Below are 22,404 nucleotides of genomic sequence, written 5' to 3'. Positions count from 1 at the left end.
TGAATTACTGCTTACACATAAATTACTGCTTACACATAAATTACTGCTTACACATAAATTACTGCTTACACATAAATTACTGCTTACTCATGAAATACTGCTTACATTAATATGATTACATTAAAATGGTGCATTAATATGATGCTCAGTTACATATACATGCTACATTACACGTTAATTTGATACATAATTACACATTATTATGATACAAATACTGCTTACACATTAATATGATACACAATTGCAGAATACATTGTACATATGGCAACATTCAGATCGCAGTTCACTCATATTGGATTATTCAGTGCGGAGTATGAAACAAAATGCTGTTTCAGTTAAAGAATATACTGCATAGTTGCAATGCACCGTTGCGTTACACACATATACTGTTGCACTATACATAACTGCTACATTACACATAAGTTACTGCTTGCTGATGACTGATGACACATAAATTATTACTTATATAAGTTACTGCTTGCACTTAAAATTCTGGTTACACATTAATATGATACATTATTACATATAGCATTGTACATATGGCAACATTCGGATCACAGTTTACACGTATTTGGTTATTCAGTGCGGAGTATGAAACATCATGCTGTTTCAGTCAGGGATTATATTACATAGCTGCATTGTGCATAGTTCCGTTATACCATTGCATTACATACATATTCTGTTGCATTGTACATAAATTACTACGTACTCATGAATTGCTGCCTACTGATGATACATAAGTTCCTGCTTACACATAAGTTACTACTTACAGACTAGTATGATACATAAATATTCATAAATTACTCCTTACACATAAGTTACTGCTTGCATATGAAATACTGCTTGCACATTATGTTCAATAGATACTCATTAATTACTGCTTACACATAAGCTATTTGCACATGATTTGCTGCTTGCACAGAAGATACTACTTACATATTAATATGATACATGATTACATATACACATTACCTTACACATTAATATACTTACATATGCACATAAATATATGCATTATATTACACATTATTATTCCTAAATTACTGTTTACACATAAATTCCTACTTACACTTGAATTACTGCTTGCACATAGAATGCTACTTACACTTTAAATGATACATAATTACATATACTCATTACATTACACATTAATATGATACATAACACATTAATATAATACAAGTACTGCTTACACATTAATATGATACATTACTGCCTACGCATAAGTTACTGCTTGCACCTTGTTACTTCTTATGCATAAATTACATGTTTATGATTACATACATATTCAGTTGCACTGTACGTAAATTACTACGTACACAGGAATTGCTGCCTACTGATGATGCATAAGTTCCTGCTTACTCATAAGTTACTGTTTACATATGAAATACTGCTTACACATTAGTATGACACATAAATACTCATAAATTACTCCTTACACATAAGTTACTGCTTACACATTAGTGTGATACGTAAATACTCATTAATTACTGCTTACACATTAGTATGATACAAAAATACTCATTAATTACTGCTTGCACGTAAGTTGCTGCTTGCACCTAAGTTACTGCTCACACATATTCCTGCTTACACATGATTTGCTGCTTGTACAGACAATACTGCTTACGTATTAATATGATACATAATTACTATACCCATTACCTTACACATTAATATACTTAAATATATGCATTACATTACATATTATTACTCATAAATTACTGCTTACACTTGGGTTACTGCTTGCACATAAAATACTACTTATACATCAATATGATACATAATTACATACACATTATATACATACATTATTACATATACACATTACACATTAATATGATGCATAATTAAGCACACACATTTGAAATACATGACAAATAAATATACATAGAGAAAACACAGTTCAACACAAAATATACAAAACATAACAGTACAATGATACAAAGTACACACAATACGACATTAAACAGCATAAAACATATATAATCATTACGTTAAACACACACATTGCATTAAACACATAAAACTACTTATAAGGTGCATAGTTATAGTGGCAGTTCAGTATAGTTTCAGGGAAAGTACTTTACAGTGGCAGTACTAGGCACATTGCGCAGAATGTACGCAATACCCACAAGTGAAACACTAACGGTATACAGCATGCAGTATGTGTTGTTGCACAGTTTATTAAGGCAGAATGCAGTCACTGGGACCCTTATGAATAGCACTGTTTTATAATGGGAGGCAAAGGTCTTGGCCGTAGGCCTTAATGGTGTTAACGATTTTGCACACTATGTTGATTGCCGCTTTATTTTTAAGGATAAACTTGTGGAAGGCAGGTATGTTCGTGGGTTCCGGGAAATGGTACTATTCTGTGAGTGGGCACCGGAAGATATAGTGATCGGGTGTCCCCTCTTCCCCGCATACACAGCGATCCGTGTTAGAAATAGTGCGTCTGTTGAAGTAGTCCGGAAAGGGACCGTGCCCAGTTACAAAGTTAGTAAGTGGAGCGTTTGCTATGAGTCTCTCCGTTGTCACCATCGGTAGAAAGCCATACACTCTTCTTCCTGTGTTTCCATGTTCCCATACTCTTTGCCACCACTGGACTGCTGCGCCTTTCAGCAGTCTTTTAAGATGGGAAGGTGGCGCCGGAACAGCGATGGGACGTTGATGTTTGAGGCTGCCTCTTTGGCGAGCACGTCCGCTGCCTCATTACCTGCATTGCCTTCGTGAGCTTTCACCCACGTCATGTCCACGTGTACCTGTGGATTATCTTTTAAAAGTTTTTGAAGGCGGATGATCAACGGGGAAACATGGTTGTGTTTACTTAGGGCCAGCAAGGCAGACATACTATCCGTATAGAGATAAGCTTTTGAGATTTTTTGGCTTATTAGATATTCAACAGCAGCTGTAATTGCTATCACTTACGCCTGAAAGACGCTATTGCTGTCACCTAGGTGGCCTTTCCAAAGATTTAATTCTTGGCTTTGCCAACAGTGCAGGAAAGCACTGCCAACGCCATCAGCATGTTTAGAACCATCAGTGTAGAGTATATGGTTGCTGATGTGCTGTATTTCCTTGTTGGGCTGTTGCATGATGTGGGTATGGACCCCTAGTCCTTTATGCGCTGGATGTGTGTGCAGCGGTGTCTTGGGGTGCTCATAAAGTGCTGGACTGTAGAGAGTACTTCCGAAGGAGGCGTCTTTCCTCAGGTGAAGGACTCTCGTATATGTCGCCTCTAGCTCGGCCTGGATGTGTAGAGGGACTATACCTGCTAGAGTAAGGGCGGAGCTCGCGGCTGTTGTGCAGTATGCCCTGCATATGCTTATGACAAAAGGGCGTTGGAGTGATGTTAACTGCTTGATTTTCCTCGTTGTCATCGGTTGAGCACAGATTGCAGCTGCGTACAGCGCAATCTTTTCCACCACCGTGCTATAAAGCACTTTTTGAATGTGGGGATTTAGTCCCCAATTCCTTCCTTGAAATTTCCGTGTCATTCTGGCTATAGCGGAGGTTTTTGCTTTCTGTTACTGCAAATGTGGCACCCATGTTAGGCCAGAGTCCCAGACCACTCCTAGATACTTCTGTGTATCCGTGAATTTAATGTTGCGGCCAAGTAATCGGATACAGGGACGACGTACAGGCCTCGTGCCCGGTCTCGGGATGAAGAGTGCAGAACACTTGGTGATAGAAATCCTCAGCTTAAGGTCTTCGCATAGGCTTGCGAACTTGGCGCACGCTTCGCTGCCATTGGCTTCAATTTCGTCTCATGTGCGACCTTTAACAAGGAGAGCCGCGTCATCAGCATATGCAATGATAGTTGTGTGGTCAGGCCACGTCGGATTACACATTGGATTACACAAGTGGTTCAGGAGCGTATATCTCAGTATCTCTGCTATCTTCATGCTCTGATTCAGAATAAGAGGGTAATTCATAAAGTAATTTTAGCGCTTCGGAAAGAGTTAGACCTGTCCGCGCCATTTATGGAAAATTAATAATAAAAAAATTAACTACAATTAATACTAACAATAAAGTAAAATAAGTTGATATACATACACAAAAAATATCTACACAATTATTGAAAAAAAGAACGGGAATGAGACTAAAAAGCGACAGCAAAAAATTCGCGCAGCTTTAAGTAAAGATGACTCGAGCTACTGATAAAAATGCCACCTGAAAAATTACTCACAATAATTTCAAGATGACCATATTAGGGCTTTCATAGCACAAAACACACCTCACCCCTCAAGACTGCTTTGTTTGAATTCATTTCCAAAAAACAACCGAAATAGAAAATATATACAACATATGTTTTCTAATAAGACAGATGTTAGATGCTTAATAGCATGAGATCGCTAAAGGCGCAGTGTTCCTGCTAACGAAACACCCCGTTTTATTCAATAATTCTGCTCATGCTTTTTGTATGAAAAATATAAAAATATATATATAACAAATAATATAGAGTACAGTCACCAAATTATACAGAAATTGTGTTTCAACAAATTTTTTGTATCACCAAAAAATATAGAAAATTACTAGAAAATAAGTGGATTTTAATAACGCATCATAAATGAAAATTGTGGGTCTCCTTGTTTTTGTTAGAGACCATGTCACGTATTAAGATTCTTTGAAATAATATTCTGAAACCAGATAAAATTTTACATGTCCCCAGTTTGTGCCTTGCTCCAACAGTCCAGTTTTTTGTGCCTTGCTCCAATATTTCTGTATTACTTTTTTGTGCCACATTTATAGCACTGCAACTCTTGCTGTCTATGTGGTATACTTTCATGAGCCTAATTCTAGCCACTTGCAATATTTTCCACTTTTACGTCAGATGTACAGACGTCATGAGATTTTTACTCATGCCTAGTATTTTCGCGCATTAAGCAGCAGAAAAATTACCATTAAAGAAAAATTACCATTAAAGGAAATATTAATTTTCAGCTTAAAAGCTATTGAAAAGGGAGTTTCTGAAAACTGTAAAACTTACTAAAGGTAGTGCTTATTGTGGATAGCAACAATTGTAAAATGTAAAATGTTTTGAAAACTTTTTAAATTTAAAAATATTTTACAAGAAAATTGTTCCCGATTTCACAGAAATAAACTGATTTTTTAGGAGAATTAGTCTCTTTCCATAATATATAAATAAATGTATATCTGTACATAAACTATATGTATATCTATACATATATATGCACAAAAAACGTCCTTGGCAGCTTGTATTACCCATGTGATATTCTATTTCGTCATTTATTGATGTTATGTTTTTAAGTATATTTTCTATACAGTTTCTATTGCAGAATGTTTTTCTGCCTTTGAAATGCTATATCAATTGTATATGGTGTTGTGATTAGCATTATTTGCTTGTTCTTGTCCTACGTTTCATTAACTGTTTTAATATGTGTGCTAGGAACATCTCTTTCCTGCTTAACTCCTCTGTGGTAAATGGGAACTGCGAAGTGAATTTACAGCTTTCACTGTAACCTGAATAAATGTATTAAACCTTACGTTATTTATTTGTATATGTTTGGAAAATTTAAGCTACCTGTTTACTTACCTGTTATCATTATACTTTTTACAGATTATGAGCATAAAAATAAGTTTCAATATTGAATGTTTTATGTACATTACATTCTTACTTTTTTTTAGACTAAAACTGCATTTTTTGTCTTTTCCCAGGTTGCATGGATACGAGTTGAGAGCCAAACGATTCTGAGTATCCACACTCATGTCATAACTCGGAACTATCGCATTACTCTTGACCACAAGAATCGTCAGAACTGGAATCTGGCTATATCGAATGTGGAAGAAGCAGATAGAGGACAATACATGTGCCAAATCAACACGGTACCCATGAAGAAAAGAATCATATACTTAGAAGTTTTAGGTGATTTTTCATGTCCAATTCATTCACGTCTTAAATATAAACATACATTAACACTTCAATTGGTGTATAAATAACTAAATTATCAAATGCATTAAAAATATCAGGATAAGTACAAGCTTTGTATGATGTTGATATAGTAAATGCAATTTGAAAGGTGTTAGTAGCCTTTGGGTTTCTTCTGAAGAGCGTCATAGAGTAAATTTCAGACATTTATTCTGAAATCCAAACAGCTAAAATAGTAAAATAGAATCAAGATCAGAACGTTTATTGTTTGTTACAGACGGATATGTAACTGTACTCCATATTTTTGTTACCCATACATCATATGTCTTTGGCATCATGCAAAACTCCACATAATCTTCTAGTTGTTTGCTACCAAAATACATATAGACCACTACAGTTAATTGTATTCTATATGTCTTTGGTAGAATGCAACTAAAAGAATATAGCACCAGAAACTGAGGGGGAGAATATTCATAATATAGATGACTGTTAAGAGATCAATCATTTTGTAGTTAAGTGTTAATAATGGAATTAGTAATTTATGTTTCTTTTCCCTTACAGTAGCATATGGCTATGTACGCGCATTTCTAGTATCAAACAGTTGTAACAGTTCTAGATCTTCTGCTGTAGACCGCTGTTCTCATAATCATGAGAAACATTTACCACGACGCATTTAGTTCTCTAAATATGAATATTCATTATATACAGGGTGATCATAAAAACACTTTTCACGATATATAAACTACTGGAGGATACGATCAACTAATCGATACTGGATCCGATCAACTAAACGAAATTAAACTTCAGATATTGTTTTTTGAAGGTGTGCGCTCGATATTACTATAATGATATTAAAAAATGGAGCTCTCAAGGTTACGGTTACGATGAAAACATTTCGAAATTTTCTAATAGCAGTTTTTTCCTGCTCAAATTCATCAGCGATTTGAGAAATCATATATGGCTTTGGAAAGATATACATATGGCGAAAATTACCGGCCTAAAACATTTGCAAAGAACTACATTGTAGAGGACCAATAACAACACAAGAGAGGAGAGGAAAAAAAATTTCGTTGGAACTACAAGTTTTTAACACTCCCACCTTTGCAAAAGATAACGCATTGCAGTAGGGAGATTGCTGACAACAATGATGAACGTAACATCGCAGGAGGAATCTGTATAACTCCACGTTTTATGCTTTTAATTCTGCCAAATCTCATGGATTTGATGTGTACTCGTTAAATTTCAGATAACTTCAGAATCAAAAATCCATCGCAGTAGGTTCAGGAGATCACAGTGACAACGCTGCAAAGTTTCAAGATAGGAGTTTATCTCCAAAATGCTGTTGCAACATTTGCCGAATACATGGGTGGCGACGTGTGGACGAGCACTAGCTTGGAGCCATACGAACATCATAAACGATATTTCGCTGCTGCACTTCTGGAATTACGTAATTTTGCAACATTCTTGTAAATACAGCCCTAATGATGGAGCACGTTTTCCTGTTTCTGGAGTTGACCTATTTGAAGAAATACGGCCCGAGAATGGATGTGCTTGTGTGTCCACACAGTCACTTTAGCTTTGAGTAAAATCGCTGGTGCCACATCCTGAGGATTTTCCTCAGCGCGGTGAAGTCAGTTCTTGGAGTTTATGTTCTCCGTTAAGGTGAATGCGTCTCATCTGTGCATAATATCCCCAACCTGCTGTCTTCATTAAAAGTCGACACGCTAATGCTCATCGCCAGGTTGCAACATATGGACGCGCAGGAATCGATAATGAAAGATCCGCAAAACAGAAAGCAGAAGCTTGATGATTGAAGTTTTCAGTACATCTAAAGTGCAAAAAACACATCTTGCAGTATGCAATGAACTTGTAATAATCGTATTATGAACTTCCGCGACACTTTCAGCAGGAACGCACAATCTTTCGGACCGCGGTGTAGCACATGCGCATCTTTATTTTTACCAAATAACGTACTGTTTGCTAAACACGGGCCTCAGATTATGATTCTGGCTATAAATTCGCTGATTCGACAACATTTTCCCCGTTCAGATAAATAAGCCTTATCAATTCACCTCGTTGTTTTCCGGTAAGTGTCATCTTGTTCACACATTCTAAAACCTGATTGAGGAAACTATCTTCCCACACAGCTGATTACCGTTTTTCCTCAAGAATTACATTTCACATGGTGTTCTGTGATTGGTGCTTCTACTAATCAAGCCTGTAAATTATGCAAAGTGTTTCAATGGAACTATTCTCTGTGTCGTCATGGGTCCTTTAAAATGTCTCTTCTTTGGAAATGTTTTACGCCGGCAGTTTTCGCCATACGTGTATCTTTCCAACGTCATTTATGATTTTCCAATGCGCTTATCAGTTTGCGCAGAAAAACAGTAGAAATTGTGATTCCGAAATGTTTTCACTGCAATCGTAACCTGTATTTTATTAAGTTATTACAATTTCGAGCTCACAACTTCAAATAACAATATCTTAAATTTCATTTCGATTGTTTGAGCGGATAGGCCTCCAGAACTTCAAATATCGGTGCATTATTTTTATGACCACGCTGTAGCATAATTCCGCTTGTTTCTACATTTGTTTAGTGTATTAAAAGTATTTGAAAAGCTTATACCAATGATAATTTGCCTATTCAAGAGTTTTTGCTATCTCAGAGTTAAAAGTTTAGATAAGAAATTTGCACAAGTGCACAGTTATAAAGCTATTTCCGTTGGTGAATCAAAATTTGATGTTATGATAAAAAAAAAGATTGTATTTCGAATATACTATTATTCCGTGAGAAAGCAATTCATGCTTATGATATTGGAAAATATATTACGAGAAAGAAACACAAAACTGATGAGGTTCCATAATGTAAAAATGATTTTCTTTCCTTCCAAAATGAATGCGAATGAAAGCATCCTAACACATTTCATTTGAATCGCTTTGAAGTATTTAATTGCATATTTTGTTTTATTGCATCATTTTATGAAAACAGTTTTGTATGAAATTACATTTCTGACTGGAATTTCATAGGATGTGAAAAATAAATATTCTTATAAATCTGATTGTAGAAATCGTAGAAAGAATATGTATGCATATCGCAGCTACAATGCATTGAGGAAACCATCTGTTCCTTTTCAGATATAGCTCTGAACACACAGGCATTGTGAGATGAGCTTCTTATATTCAGTACAATCTGTTTGGAACCAAAACATGAATAATTTATTGATCTCCATTTGCAAGCTAAGTGTATATCACGTTTTAGTACAGCAGAAATCTCATCTCGGAACTTTTGAATTCCGCGACGCTGAGATGTAGTAAAAGTATATCAATATTCCTTTTATATATTCAATTCTCATCTGAAATCTACTAGTATTATTTCAATAAGTCAACAGTTGCTGAAAGCACTGACGGATTTGTAGAGAAAAAAAGACTGTCAAACACTGCTAAGTATTTTTTAAGAGATACTAATATTATAAATCATCAGATTTTTTATTTAATACGTAAATAACTTATCTAAAATAACTACAAAATATAAATTTTAATGCGATAAAGAAGGCCATGAAATGCACAACTGATGGAAAAAAAAGAATCAACTAAGTTTATTTAAGCACTGAAATTTTTCGTACAGCATAAATTATAAATATACTCACTTTCTCAGTACTAATATAAATAGCAAATCTTCATAATCTGCATATTTTCTCTGTTACTTTCACTATTTTAAATTTTTAATATTTAACAACACAATAGATATTCATTGAGAAAAAACGTATAATCAACTGCATCATGTTGCAATAATAAACTGAGTAAAATCCGTTGCTTATAAAAAAAGACCTTACATATGATAAAAATCTTAGCTTGAGACGCAAAATGATAAGAGAAACATTTGAATATTCTCAATCTGTTTTCAAAAGAATATGCCGTAAGCTTTCTACCTCTTTATAGCGTCTTTGTGAAATTGGAAAGCAAATCCGGTTAGCAACTGGAATGTTGGAAATCCCAAGCCCAGAGAAATGGCATTGCACATTTCCACGCCTTCAGCTTTGACAAACCCAATGAATGGCGCCTGAACTTCATGGTGGACATAATAATTTGTCACTGCCAGTATGGTCATTGGCAACTGGGTTACGGGAAAAAACATCGCCAATGAAAACGACGAAAACAAAGCAAGAAGCAAACGTAGTGGTACAAAACATTGTGAGAGAAAACATCGCAGTTCTAAAATACCGTGGTCGAAAACAAAGCGGTTCAGAAACTTCGCAGTTTAAAAACATAGTCGTCGAAAATATCATGATAAAAAATAAAGTACCTACAAAATCACCGCACGGCGATAACATCGCATACATGCGCTTTTCAAATCTAATAGTGAAACATTATGTAACTGACTTTCGTCATAACTAACAAATCGATATGCAAAAAACTGATTGCACGCTATACATGAAAAATGTTAAGGATACTTTAAGAATAAACTGAAACAAAACATTGTGTTATTTTCATTAAAACAATATCAGATTAACAAATGTGAAAGAAAAAAAATTGGTCATTAACTAAATTTTTATAGAGGTAACCTCATGGAGCTATTTATCTTCCTTTTTCTAAGTATTTTTAGATTGTATTTTCATGAAAACTTATGTTAATCTTTATTAAAAAAGGTTAATTTATTAATGACCTTTGCTAATTAGCTATATAAATTTAAAATTTATTTAGTTTCTTAAGTTACATTAAATTTCTACTCATTTTCCATTTTTAAATCCTTAAGGTTTATCGTGAATATCGTGACCGGTCACGATATTTTACAACTGCGATGTTTTCTCCCACGATGTTTTGTTCCACAACGTTTTCTCCTTCCGTTGTATTCTCCGCGACGTTTTCGTCCACGATGTTTTTGCTGCGACGTTTTCAGCGGACACCGGCAACTGGGCCGTCTGTTCAGTAGCCCCTTAGATGGAGAAGACTGTAAGGTTTTTTTTTTTCACTTTCCTTACCGTGTTTTATAACTGTTAAGCACGTTCAGATAACAATCAAAAGTTTCGGAGTTCGAGCCTCGGCGAAGAAGCTAAACATTTTTCATATCTCTTGCTTCGACAAACTTATTAAACATGATTGACTCTACAATATAAAGGATAACTTAGAAAGGGCATTTTAAAAATTTTCTGCCTGCTTTTAACAGGAAACCTATTTGTAAATAATCAAGATTTGGGCATTCTGACGTTACAAAGCTAAAATAACGCTAATTAATATTTGAAGCAATTATGTTTTCCTGGATTGCCCTTGATTTTATATGAATGTAATTAATAAAATTAGCAGTCATAATTTTACTAGAGTAACAGAGGATTTTGTTGATGAAAGAGCATTCCGTTTGTTAGTATTTACTTCAAAGATATCTGAAGAGCATAGATTCCTACTTCAATGTGTTCCATTATGGTGGCTATTCAAATTTTGTTTGTTGTTGTTAATCTTACTTATCTGAATCTCATCCACACTATCCATGATTTTTATCTTAGCCAAAGTAAAAAGGGTAGAACTTAGGCATACATTTTATAGATGGCAGTAAGAGTTTGTCCAGCCCCGTCGAAATGTTGTTGCGGAAAACGCCCGGGGTATGGATGTGGGAGTCTCTTACTCTCTTGCCCTACCCCAAACCTCTCGAAAGTATTTTCACCATGTTCAGTGCTCCCATGCGGCAAACACACCACACGCTGATAAACAACTCTGTCTTCCGTAGAGTTTGGAAGAACTCACATTATTTTGTAAGATTATTGATAGCCATATTCCTTACTACCATGCCAATAAGACACCGGACTAGTGATAACACGTTCTTGGCTATCACACAGTCAACTGTTTCCAAACTGAAAACTCAATCAGATATTTACTGGTCTCAATACAAAGTATATTCCTATAAACTTATTGCCGGTCTTATTGATATGTCGGTCAAAAATCTTACATTATACTGTTGCGAATAATACGTTACTGTTGTGACTAGTATTTATGATTATTATTCGAACATGTTTATGCACAATATAACGCTGTACTTTTAAATGTTTATGTTAAATGGTTGATTGCGTATGCATTCAGAATTGGATAGCATTATATACTGTAGTATATGCTCAGATAAAACGTAGATTATCAACAAATTAGTTAGCCTTAATGCAAACTTAATGCAATATTCTTACCTTAATGCAAACTCGTTTGAAGCAGGCAAAATTGTTCTTACGTGAGATCCGGCCAAAACCAATCTCTCAACGAAATAGGCTCTTTTTTTTACGACTCACCGCTCATAAAAACCACTAACCTGATATCACCACTAAGAAAACTATTGTATTTCGCAAGTACTAACATTCCGTGAGCAAGCAGTTGGAAAACATGTGACAAGAATTGTAACCGAAACTAATGCATTTTCATAATGTAAAAATTATTTTTTTTCTTTCGGAGTGTATGTGAATGGAAGCATTCTAACACATTTCATAGCTTTGAAGTAATCAACTGAATATTTTCTTTTATTGCATCTTTTTATGAAAAGGTGTTCTACATTATATCATGTCAAAAATAAATACAAACGTTTCTAAAATTCTGGCTGCACAAATCTTAGAAATCCATGTCGTAGCAGCAATGCATTGATGAATTACACTGGGAAACGGAAGTGGATCAAGAGCGGTTTGTGAGAATGGAGAGCGGAAAGAATCGAATCTGAAGTGGAATCTGGAGAACTGAGTTAGTCGAACTCCTCATTCGCTTGACTGATTTTATACAACTGCAGTTGACAGACTTCCTAAAAATTGTTTCCTTTCTACTAGTAATAAAATTTTGGAATACAAAAGTCTTAGAAAAGATAGGAAATGGTAAAAATTAAACTCACTTTTAACCATGGAAGGACAAACATTCCTTTGTACCCTAAAACAGCAAATGAACTTTCGTGGCACACACCGAATAAGAGTTCTCGTTGGGCGAACACTATTATTTGCTTTCTCAGCAAAGTGAGCCTGTTCTTCTACTCAGTTCATGAGTGGAGCGTCTATTCCTAGATAGACGACTCCAGTAATGAAAACTGATTTGAAGAGCTGAAAGCTGTGTGAAAATTTCCTATTCAGTTTGAATAATGAACCTTCATTAAATCTTATTAAGCTAGCAGTTTTTTTTTCTCAAAAACCATTTCCGAGAGGAAATAAGTATGTTATATTGTGTAGTGTTTTTTTCATAATTAGAGCTCAAGATGGAGTAGAATATTTAAAAAAAACTTTCACTGTTTAATGATGATATAAGTTATCATTACTGTTCACCAAAACGATTTTGTCATTTCACAAAACGTTTAGAATTCTAAAATCGTATCTAATTCGAAAGACAGAAAAATATATTTTTGTTTTAGTCTGGGTAGCAATAGTTTAATAAGGAACGCTGTAAGAAAGATGAAATTTAATCTACTACTATGCAATATTAAGGTTTTTGATTGCACGGAATCTCACAAAGACTTGCAAAATACTATTAAAGTTTATTTCTTTCATTAGAGAAAAATAACTAGCTCTTTCTGCATCAGTTACTTTGGGAAATAAAATAGAGGAGAAATATAGATTCTATAATACGTACGGAAACAGCATTGGAATTCGTAGAGAATAAATATTAAGAATGAACACTTGTTTACTCTCGGAAATAAATATAAAGCCTATTTATGTAATAAATGAAACAACTTTTTCCCTGAGCAAAGAACACATATCTTGCAGTTGAAACACAATTGAGGCACAATTATTGCCAATTAATCAACCTTAAATGTGCCTGTAGGTGAAAAGAGCATTTCTTATTTTCGAAGAGATTTCCCGGAAGAGAAGTATGCAGTAATGTTCATTTTGGATTATTTTTATTAACCTGCGATTGCTTCATGTTTGATAGATCTCTATTTGACATTAATACATATTATTTTTTTAAATTCTATTCACGTTAAAGAACGGTGACTTTTATCCACAAGGATATTAGTTCCAAAGGATGATTTTGCGTTGTTTCATTTTAATGTATTATTTCACTTAGCATTCCAATCTGTTGCCATTTGGAAAAACATAAGATATTATTCTTTTATATGTATTGTGTTAGTTATTAACTAACAAACTAAACTATTTAAGAGCAAAAGAATATACAGTTTTAAAAAATATTATTATTATTATTATTATTATTATTATTTTACATTTACTGATTGAGTTAAATAAAATTGCCTTTAATTCATGAGATAACTAATTAAAAATATGAAATATTTTTATAGAATTTCTTTATACTATATTTTTTACTTTAATGGGTTGTTTCACTGTTCATTTGACTCTGTTGCCAGTGCTGAAAAACGTAAGATAATATTCTTTAATATTTCCTTCTGTTATTAAGAAACAAGCTAAACTGCTTAAAAGCATAGATGTAATTCTAAGAGTTGCAATATTTTCTTTTTAATCTAATTGTTTTTAATAATGCATTTAATTAATGATATATCTAGCTAAAAATTTCAGTATTCTTACATTACATATTTAAAATATACAGAAAATACATGATTTTCCCATGTTAATCAAAATGAATATGCATCTAATACCCTGTAATATATTTCGCTATTCTATGTGGACCGTATCCATTATGATAATCTGTACTGGTAAACCATATGAAACTTTAAAAGAGCCCTTTCTGGCGATTTTTAAAGTCTGAACGCTTTCAGAATATTTATTAAATCATTGTAAAAGGCTGAATCACTTTTCAAATTGTTGCCACCAAATATTATCCCTCTGTATGATTTTAAAAGAAACTGAATAAAGAAGGATATGCGTGAATACAAATATGTTTCTCGCATTGTGAAAAAACGAAGGTAGCTAGAGCCATCAAAATTTTAATAACGTATTCCTCGATTCGAACAGTTGCACCTGGAGGTGTGAATTTTGTATTTCAAACTTGTTTTATCGTCTGTCTTATATTTTGTAAAACTTTAACGAATTTTTGATTAACAAAATCAACGGTTTCGAAGCGAGCAGTAGCAGCATTGTACAGAAAAAAACATTTTTTATATCCAGACTGTCTAACGGAAATTTTAAAGGTATGTTATTTTTAAATATTTTGTGATACTGCTGTTGAACTATTTTTTATGTAATTTAAGGTTCATCGTTGAAACGTCGAAAACGTTGAAAAAAACGCTTCTTTTGGCTTAATTGATCAAATTTTATTCAATTTTTAATCAAATTTAATCTAAACTTCCGTCACGTATATTAGACTACAATTACAAATATTAGAAATATGTTAAATCTTTAATAAGTTTGCTTATAAATCGTTACGAGAGTTATTTTTCCTAAACTAAAGTATTACTGATTTTGCGTAATCATTTTAAATAATGCATTTCTTTATTTTTCTCTCAAATAAATATACAGAAACTCCTTTATACTGCTTTTAAAACCTCATTTTAAAACACTTTATACTCCTGTCTACCATTAGAACTGCTGTTTATACAAATTTTAAGAGAGAAATAAAAAGCATTATATCTAAATCCCAAAATTGTCTTGAAATGTTACGTACATGCTTTCGAAAGTTATTTTCTCTCGTTTACTACAACTGAAGCATCTTGACGAGAAGTTTGAAACAATGCGAAAGAAATTTAAAATCTCATCAAAATTCTTAAAATAATATTGCACTTAAAATCTGCTAACACTTTTGTATCGAAACCAGAAAAATATTATCGCCATTTATAAAAAAGTACGCGATGGCAATAAATCAATGTCAACTGAAAAGGAGCTTATGTTTTCAAAATCAAAGACAAAGATTTGTTTAAAAATGTACATTTTGTATCTTTTTTAGACTTATATATATATATATATATATATATATATATATATATATATATGAGGAGGGGAGTTTATACATACTGTTCAGTTTTCAGCGGGATGTGAAATGGAAAAGCAAAGTTACTTTAACAAAAGCGGAAATAAACGTGTTCTTCTATTTTTTAGTTTACAAAGTATTTTTAGAAATTAACACCAATAAGTAAATTTCAATATCTAAATAGAAGAATAATGATTAAATCTCATCTAATCACAGAAATTCTCATTTGAGTAGCAGTCCTTCTAATTTAGCTCACTTACTTATTGCCAGCTTGTTGCGTGTAATTCTTTATAGAGATAGTGCTTGACTGACTGATATGGATTACGGAAAATTATGCTATGACTGTATATCAAAAGGGACGTTGGCTCGTATTCATGCTTGTCGCACATGGCAAATGCTACAAAACTTCCAAGCAGGCAGCCTCTTCCTAGGCGTTTGAATCCGAGTCTAACTAACAGTGTTCAAAGATATTACTTCTTTACTGCAAATGAAACTATGAAGCCAGGATATTTTTCACGAAACAATGGAAAAATTTCACAGTTTAAAAAGTGTGTTACGAAATACCAAATACTGGTAGAATACAGGGAAGTTAAAACATAATTAACTCTACGTGCCATACTCTCCTAAATTTAAGATAGACTCTCTCTTATATGATAGCCCTATGTATCGCATTTCATATAGAAGATAATAAGTAGTTTTTGAAGAGTTTCGGTAGTAAAAAAATGACTTGTATATAAGTCAGTCAGTTTAACATGATAGAAATCTACTAAAACGTAAATGATCTAAACGCAATGCATTCAAAAATTATGTAATTATATTTTTGTATGGTTAGAGAAATCAGAATCATCAGAATTAAGAGATACGTTACCTTAAAATATATTTTTAAGTATTAGTGTTCATGTAGGTTGCACATTTAAAACATACGATGACACAACACTTAACAAAAACATAGTACAATAGCACAATTACTTAACTTTAATTTTATTAATTAATTATGCTTTATTGCGTAATTGTGTATTGAGTGTTAATTAGTTTTATAAAAGAAATTGTGCTGTAGTATATTTTAAAAGTCAGAATCAAATTGCGTATTACCTTAAAATGTATTTTTAAGTATTACTACATGCCTACGGGTTCGTAATAGATTAAATGCACACAGCTCCAATGATAGGTTGATAAAATTCATTTTATCACCAGAAACTCTTCAAAGTTCAGAAATTTTCCACAGAAATACTCGTACTGGTGTTCACAGTATCACAGAAATTTCACTTCAAGCCATCAGTAGTTCGACTTCAGACTACTAAGAACGTTAAACAAAACTCAACGTAAAGCGCATCTAAAGAGGAAGCTAACGCGGAAGTATCTCTGACCTAACAACTCGCCATAATAACAAAAACAGCAACTTCCCAACTAAAGAGCAGATGCTCTCTCTCTCTAGCCTTATATTGTTTTCAACCAGCCGCCGAGATATTTCTAGTACTTTCTGCTTCTCGAAATTGCTGGAAAGCAATATGAAGGTCGAATTACGGTTGCAGCTAATATAGTGATCAATTACTGGTCGCCACGTTTCGCGATATTTGGCGATTTCTCGTCAAATTACTGAGATACCCATTTACTCAATATTGAAAGGACTTGCCTCTGTATTCATACATTTCTGGAAAGCTTGTCTCTTTTATAGAGTTTTTCCTTCTTACATTACCCAAAAAATACAACAGTTTCACATATAATTGCACTAAAATCATGTATCTATGTACAAAATTCGTAACAGTATTAACACGCATAAAAGACGTGCATTAATTTTCAGTATGTCACATTTCGAAAAATTTTATTATTTGGGCAAATACTTGCTGGCACTGGCCGAAGAGATTATAGCTAATTACTGTGAAAGTGCAGTAAAAGTGTCTTAAAGATCTTTTTTTTTTTTTTTTTTCAATTTTACGGAAACATTTTGTTAATAAAATGTTTAAGTCCAAAATTTGGACATACTATAAACACGTGAGTAGTACACCTTTCTTAAAGAAGGAAAAAGAAGCAATATGAAATTATTCCTTTGCAACTTAGTTCCATGGCTCGGTTGCACAGAATTTCTTTTCTCGAAATCTATCTTTATGATCTACCCGGTTATAAATATGACAATGTTGTCAATTATTGACAATATCATGTTTGTCAACATTATATATTGTTATTTAACCCATTTGTATTTATGAATAGTGCAATAGCAAATTACTTTGCGGAACTAAAGAAAGTAACAGACGTAAGAAGACCTAAAGGAGAAGTACCTGCTTTTTGAAGAAATTTCCTTCATATAATTTTTGAACCTTTTTAAAAGATTTACAAATGCACTCTTGTTGAGGATTTAAATCTTTTATTTCTTTACTTTTAAACCTTATTCTCTTATATCAAAAACATTTTCGTAAGATACATTTTATCTTCATTTACGAAAAAGAAACATCAAACGGAACTCTGTTTTACTTAATTACTGTCCATTCTGTTTACTTTCCCTAGAATCTCTTGTCTGACTAGTTACAGAAGGATTCAAGAAACATCTAAAATCCGCCTTTCGAACACAAATCCGTGCTTCTGCTTCCTGCTCGCAAAGGACAATAAACAGCAGTGCACTTAGAAAAGAAAGAGAATAAAACACCGGGTAATACATCAATGTCCAATGTTTTTAGACCAAATAAAAGGACAATAAAAAGTGGAAAAGGTTGGGAAATAAGTCAGATGATCGTTTAAAGTTATTTTAAAAACGTAAGGACTAAATTGATGTGTGTCGGTAAAAGAGAAGGGTACAGTTTCTTGTCCTTATTGGGTCAGAACAAAGTGTCAGATTAGATAGCAGCGAGCTGATTTAAGAATTTTTTTAATTTATAAGCAGTTTCTTAAGCTTTAAACTATATTTCTAACAGTTTATTCTTTTTCTTTAGTCGTTACTTTCAAGATACTCATTCAGTCCAAAAGTCTGCAGACTAACAATAAAAATAAGAAAGGAATGTTAAGGAACCACATTAATGTTAGAACTGTTACTTCTTTTGATGCTAAGAATATTAATATTTGCTATTAAATTTATTTAAAATTTCATTAGCGACGCTGACTGCCGTACAGAAGAGCCCGGATTCGTGTCCCGGAGGTGTTGGTAAATATATAGTATTTGTGCGGCATGGAGGGACTCTAAATATGTGGCGAGTCGAAAGTCCTCTCGAGAGGTTGATGGTAGGGTGAAAGGTATGGAAGACCCTTGTCTGTCCCCTCTGGGGTGCTCTTGTTCAAAATTGAGGGCGGAACTGAGCAAAGTCGTATTGCCACCTGTGTGGCGCTCAAGGCTGTTCCCACTGACAGGCCCAATCTTGCACATCTTGCCACAATGACTGCAGTGGACTTGTTCTGATGTTACTGTTGAACAAGTGAGATAAGTCACATATAACAAAATGCCATTCAGCCCTTGTCTAACACGCAGAATTAACTTAATTTGTTAGCTTGTTATTGAGCTTAACTACTGCAACAACACAAAAACAATTCACATGAAAATCCAGTGTAAACTTTATTACGTAGCTCTTAGTGGTTTACATTTGAAAATGTAATACAAACTAAAACAAGGACTTGTCGAACTAAAAGTATTACAAAGTTTAGGTTGCCTTGTACCTATTTTAAATCTGTTTACGGAAGCTATAAGCTAAACACTTGATCACATCATTGTACGTCTTAACTCATTAATCACTTGTAGAGTTCCTGACTTTCGTAAATGCTAAGTTACAGTTGAATGTAAAGAATCTTGAGAACTGATTAGCAAATAATCGTTTGAGTTCGTGTGACAAGAAACAACAAAATGGAAGGGTAAATAACCCTTTATTATTCAAATAAGATTTAACAGAACTCCGTCTTGGAGTGTACAATAAAAGCCGACACTTGGCTTGAACTTAAGAGGTTAATAAGTAAACTAAAATTAAAGATATATAGCTAAAGCTATCAAGATTCTAACCGAGTTGGCCCCTTAACGCTAATTGACTGCGAAACTTATCAAGGACCTAAGTACGGCCGAGCGCAATAATAGCTTACGAGAGAGTAGCCTAAAAAGGCGGCCGGGTGGAGGCAGAATACCTGGTAACTCTCTCGCTAACACCGAAGAACGTCGCGGTTTAAATACCGCTTCTCCTCATTATGTATTCAGACGCGATTCTAAAACTACGTTCGGACCGGAAGTAATAAGTTGAAGAATCGACAGGAAAGGCACTTAGAATTTAACTGCTAATAAAATTAACATAATTCTTACACACTTAGAAACCGTACAGCTACTCATCTTCGTTTGGTCTTCCACGGATTTAGCTGGAAGTAGTTCTTAGACGGCAGCGAATCAACGAGCGCTTGATTAGTTTAGTTTGGTTTATGTGGTTACGGCAAAGCCTCGAGGGCTATCTGCCTAAGAGAAGGGATGCCTTTGCAAAGGAGTTTCCAAGGGAAACTGGCACGTATACACGTTATACATGGGGAAAACTTAAAATGTGACATGAGCAAAAAAACGAAATATCAGGTTTAACGCAAAATCTATTAGTTAGTAAAACTTAAGAATAATTGTCACAAAATTAAAGTGCTTCTTACCGTGCTCTATTTAAAGAGTCAGCGTGTATATAATTATGAGAATTTCTGAACCTATCCTGCAAAATAAACGTGAAATTATGAGGAAAAAATATTTTTTTAATCCATCTTTCGCATTTTAAAGGCATATATATCTTGCCAGAATAAAAACCAGATATAATAATTTTATAACAATCTGAACTCCTTAAATTATTTTTATTTATTATTATTATATTTATTTATTTATTTATTTTTATTTGTCACGGCGCATATTTGAGCATAATAAGATAAAATACGTTTTTTAACTTTCTTTCTGTGGCGTCAATATATGCCAAATACAGTTTTTTAAATGTCCGATTTGTACAATATGTGGTAAAAAAATTAAATATATTAAATTTAATTCGGCAAAAGATTGTGATTGTACGGTGCTGTTCTTATAATTATTTATTGCGTAACTATGACATTTAATTTGCTTAAAAAGGCTAAAAGTGCTCAAAAGAATGGTCAATTTAAATGTCTCTTGTCTTCTTTTCTCCACCAACAATTCAAGGAAATAGCTATTTAAAAGATTTCAACTTTTGACATATTGCATTTGTTACGCTCCCCAATAAAATGTTTTGTCGCATGCATGATTTCTTGTTTCTCTTTCTTTCCTTAGGAACTCGTTTAGGATTGGATTAGAAGTTAGACATTCTCATTTTCAGCCGGAAATGAGGCCGAGTTAGGACTGAGGAAGGCAGGGATATCTCTCCTTGTTGTAATGCATCTGCAATGAAAATTCCGTTCAATAAGCTAGTCTAGTGTATCGATAGCACTTCATTAACTAAGGTGTATTGCTTAGCTTCTGTAGTTGGTTACGCCCGAGGTCACGTTTCTTAGGTAAGAAATAAGAATGGAAAGGAATACATAGTAACGCTCTGTAAAGCTTTATACCGAATTTTCCGACTAACATACTCACATAAATTTCACCTAGGTCTTTCACTTGTTTATTAACGTCTCTTGAAGCACTTGACTAGTCTGATTAATTTAAAAAAAGTTCTATTAAGATTTTCATTTAATTCACTGCTTGTATTATATAATATTTTGATATATGAAAGAGTTCTCTTAACCAAATAAAATTATTTAGCGTATACATTTAGTGTTATTAAACAGTTATTTTACGTTAATTAGCTTTTCTCTCTTTCTCGCTTTCTATTTTTTTTCTATAATGCTAATTTCTAGTTTGCTCGTATTCAATTGTCGTAGAAAGATAGCATTTAAAGGAAGGTTTTAGGTAGTAGTTTTAGGTAGCATTTAAAGGAAGGTTTTAGGTTTTAGGCAGTTTTATGTTCCGCCTGCTGAAGGCTACGTTTGCTGGTTGATTGTCTTGCGAGCAGTTTATCTGCGGCGTTGCGTTATTCTCGCCAATGGGCTTCTCACACCGATATTAGGTCTGATCCAACTTGCGAATATTTTGACTGTGTAGCCTTTTCGTTGAACTTAGGAGTAACTTAGCTTAATTTCAATTGCTTACGGTTTTGATTTGCGTCATAAGTGCCGGCTGGTTCTGTAAGCACGAGCAGTGCCTTCTATCCACCTTTATTTAAGTAAAAGGGTCTTTTACACTCTTCACAGTCTCACTTGTAACTTTTAAGACATAGCGATAAGTCGCTTCGTCGAGTTCTCATAGTTTATGTTGTAGAGATATTAGGATTTTTGTTTTGAAGCAGGAGTCTTCAAAAGTAAGCAATTCCCTCGTCGGGACTCGAACCACGGATCTCTCGAATACGCGTCGAGCGTGCTGACCTGTACACCACGAAAGCATGCTTAGAAAGCGGAATAAATACTTTATATACTCCGCCTTTAGAGGACCCAAAAGTCAAATCTTGGTGGTGGAGGATCATTATCCACCAACTTTTTTAGTTCAGGAGCCGCTGTAGAGACATTAGGTAATTTTTGAAAGAATGAGATGTGAAAAACAAGCAACACCTTCGCCGGGAATCGAACCACGGACGTCTCGAATACGCGCCGAGCGTGCTGACCGCTACACTACGAAGGCATGCTAAGAGGCGGTAGAAATACCATATATACTCCACCTTTTAGAGGGCAACTGTTTTTTTAGGGGACCTAATTGTCAAATCCTGGTG

General features: G+C 33.9%; 1 protein-coding gene across 1 annotated transcript in view; it reads left to right on the top strand.

Moving 5' to 3' along the window:
• LOC146997799 (cell adhesion molecule 2-like) overlaps nucleotides 1–22,404 on the top strand; it is a 118,206-nt gene that overhangs the window by 39,083 nt on the left and 56,719 nt on the right. The window contains exon 3 of the mRNA XM_085814402.1: nucleotides 5,677–5,884. Coding sequence (XP_085670528.1) covers nucleotides 5,677–5,884 — 208 coding nt within the window. The remainder of the gene's footprint in view (nucleotides 1–5,676; nucleotides 5,885–22,404) is intronic.

Source organism: Stegodyphus dumicola, chromosome 4 (assembly GCF_044657685.1).
Source record: "Stegodyphus dumicola isolate Sdum_Otavi_A_Nest chromosome 4, ASM4465768v1".
NCBI classification, from domain to species: Eukaryota; Metazoa; Arthropoda; class Arachnida; order Araneae; family Eresidae; genus Stegodyphus; species Stegodyphus dumicola.
This window is presented reverse-complemented; position numbering and strand designations above follow the sequence as displayed.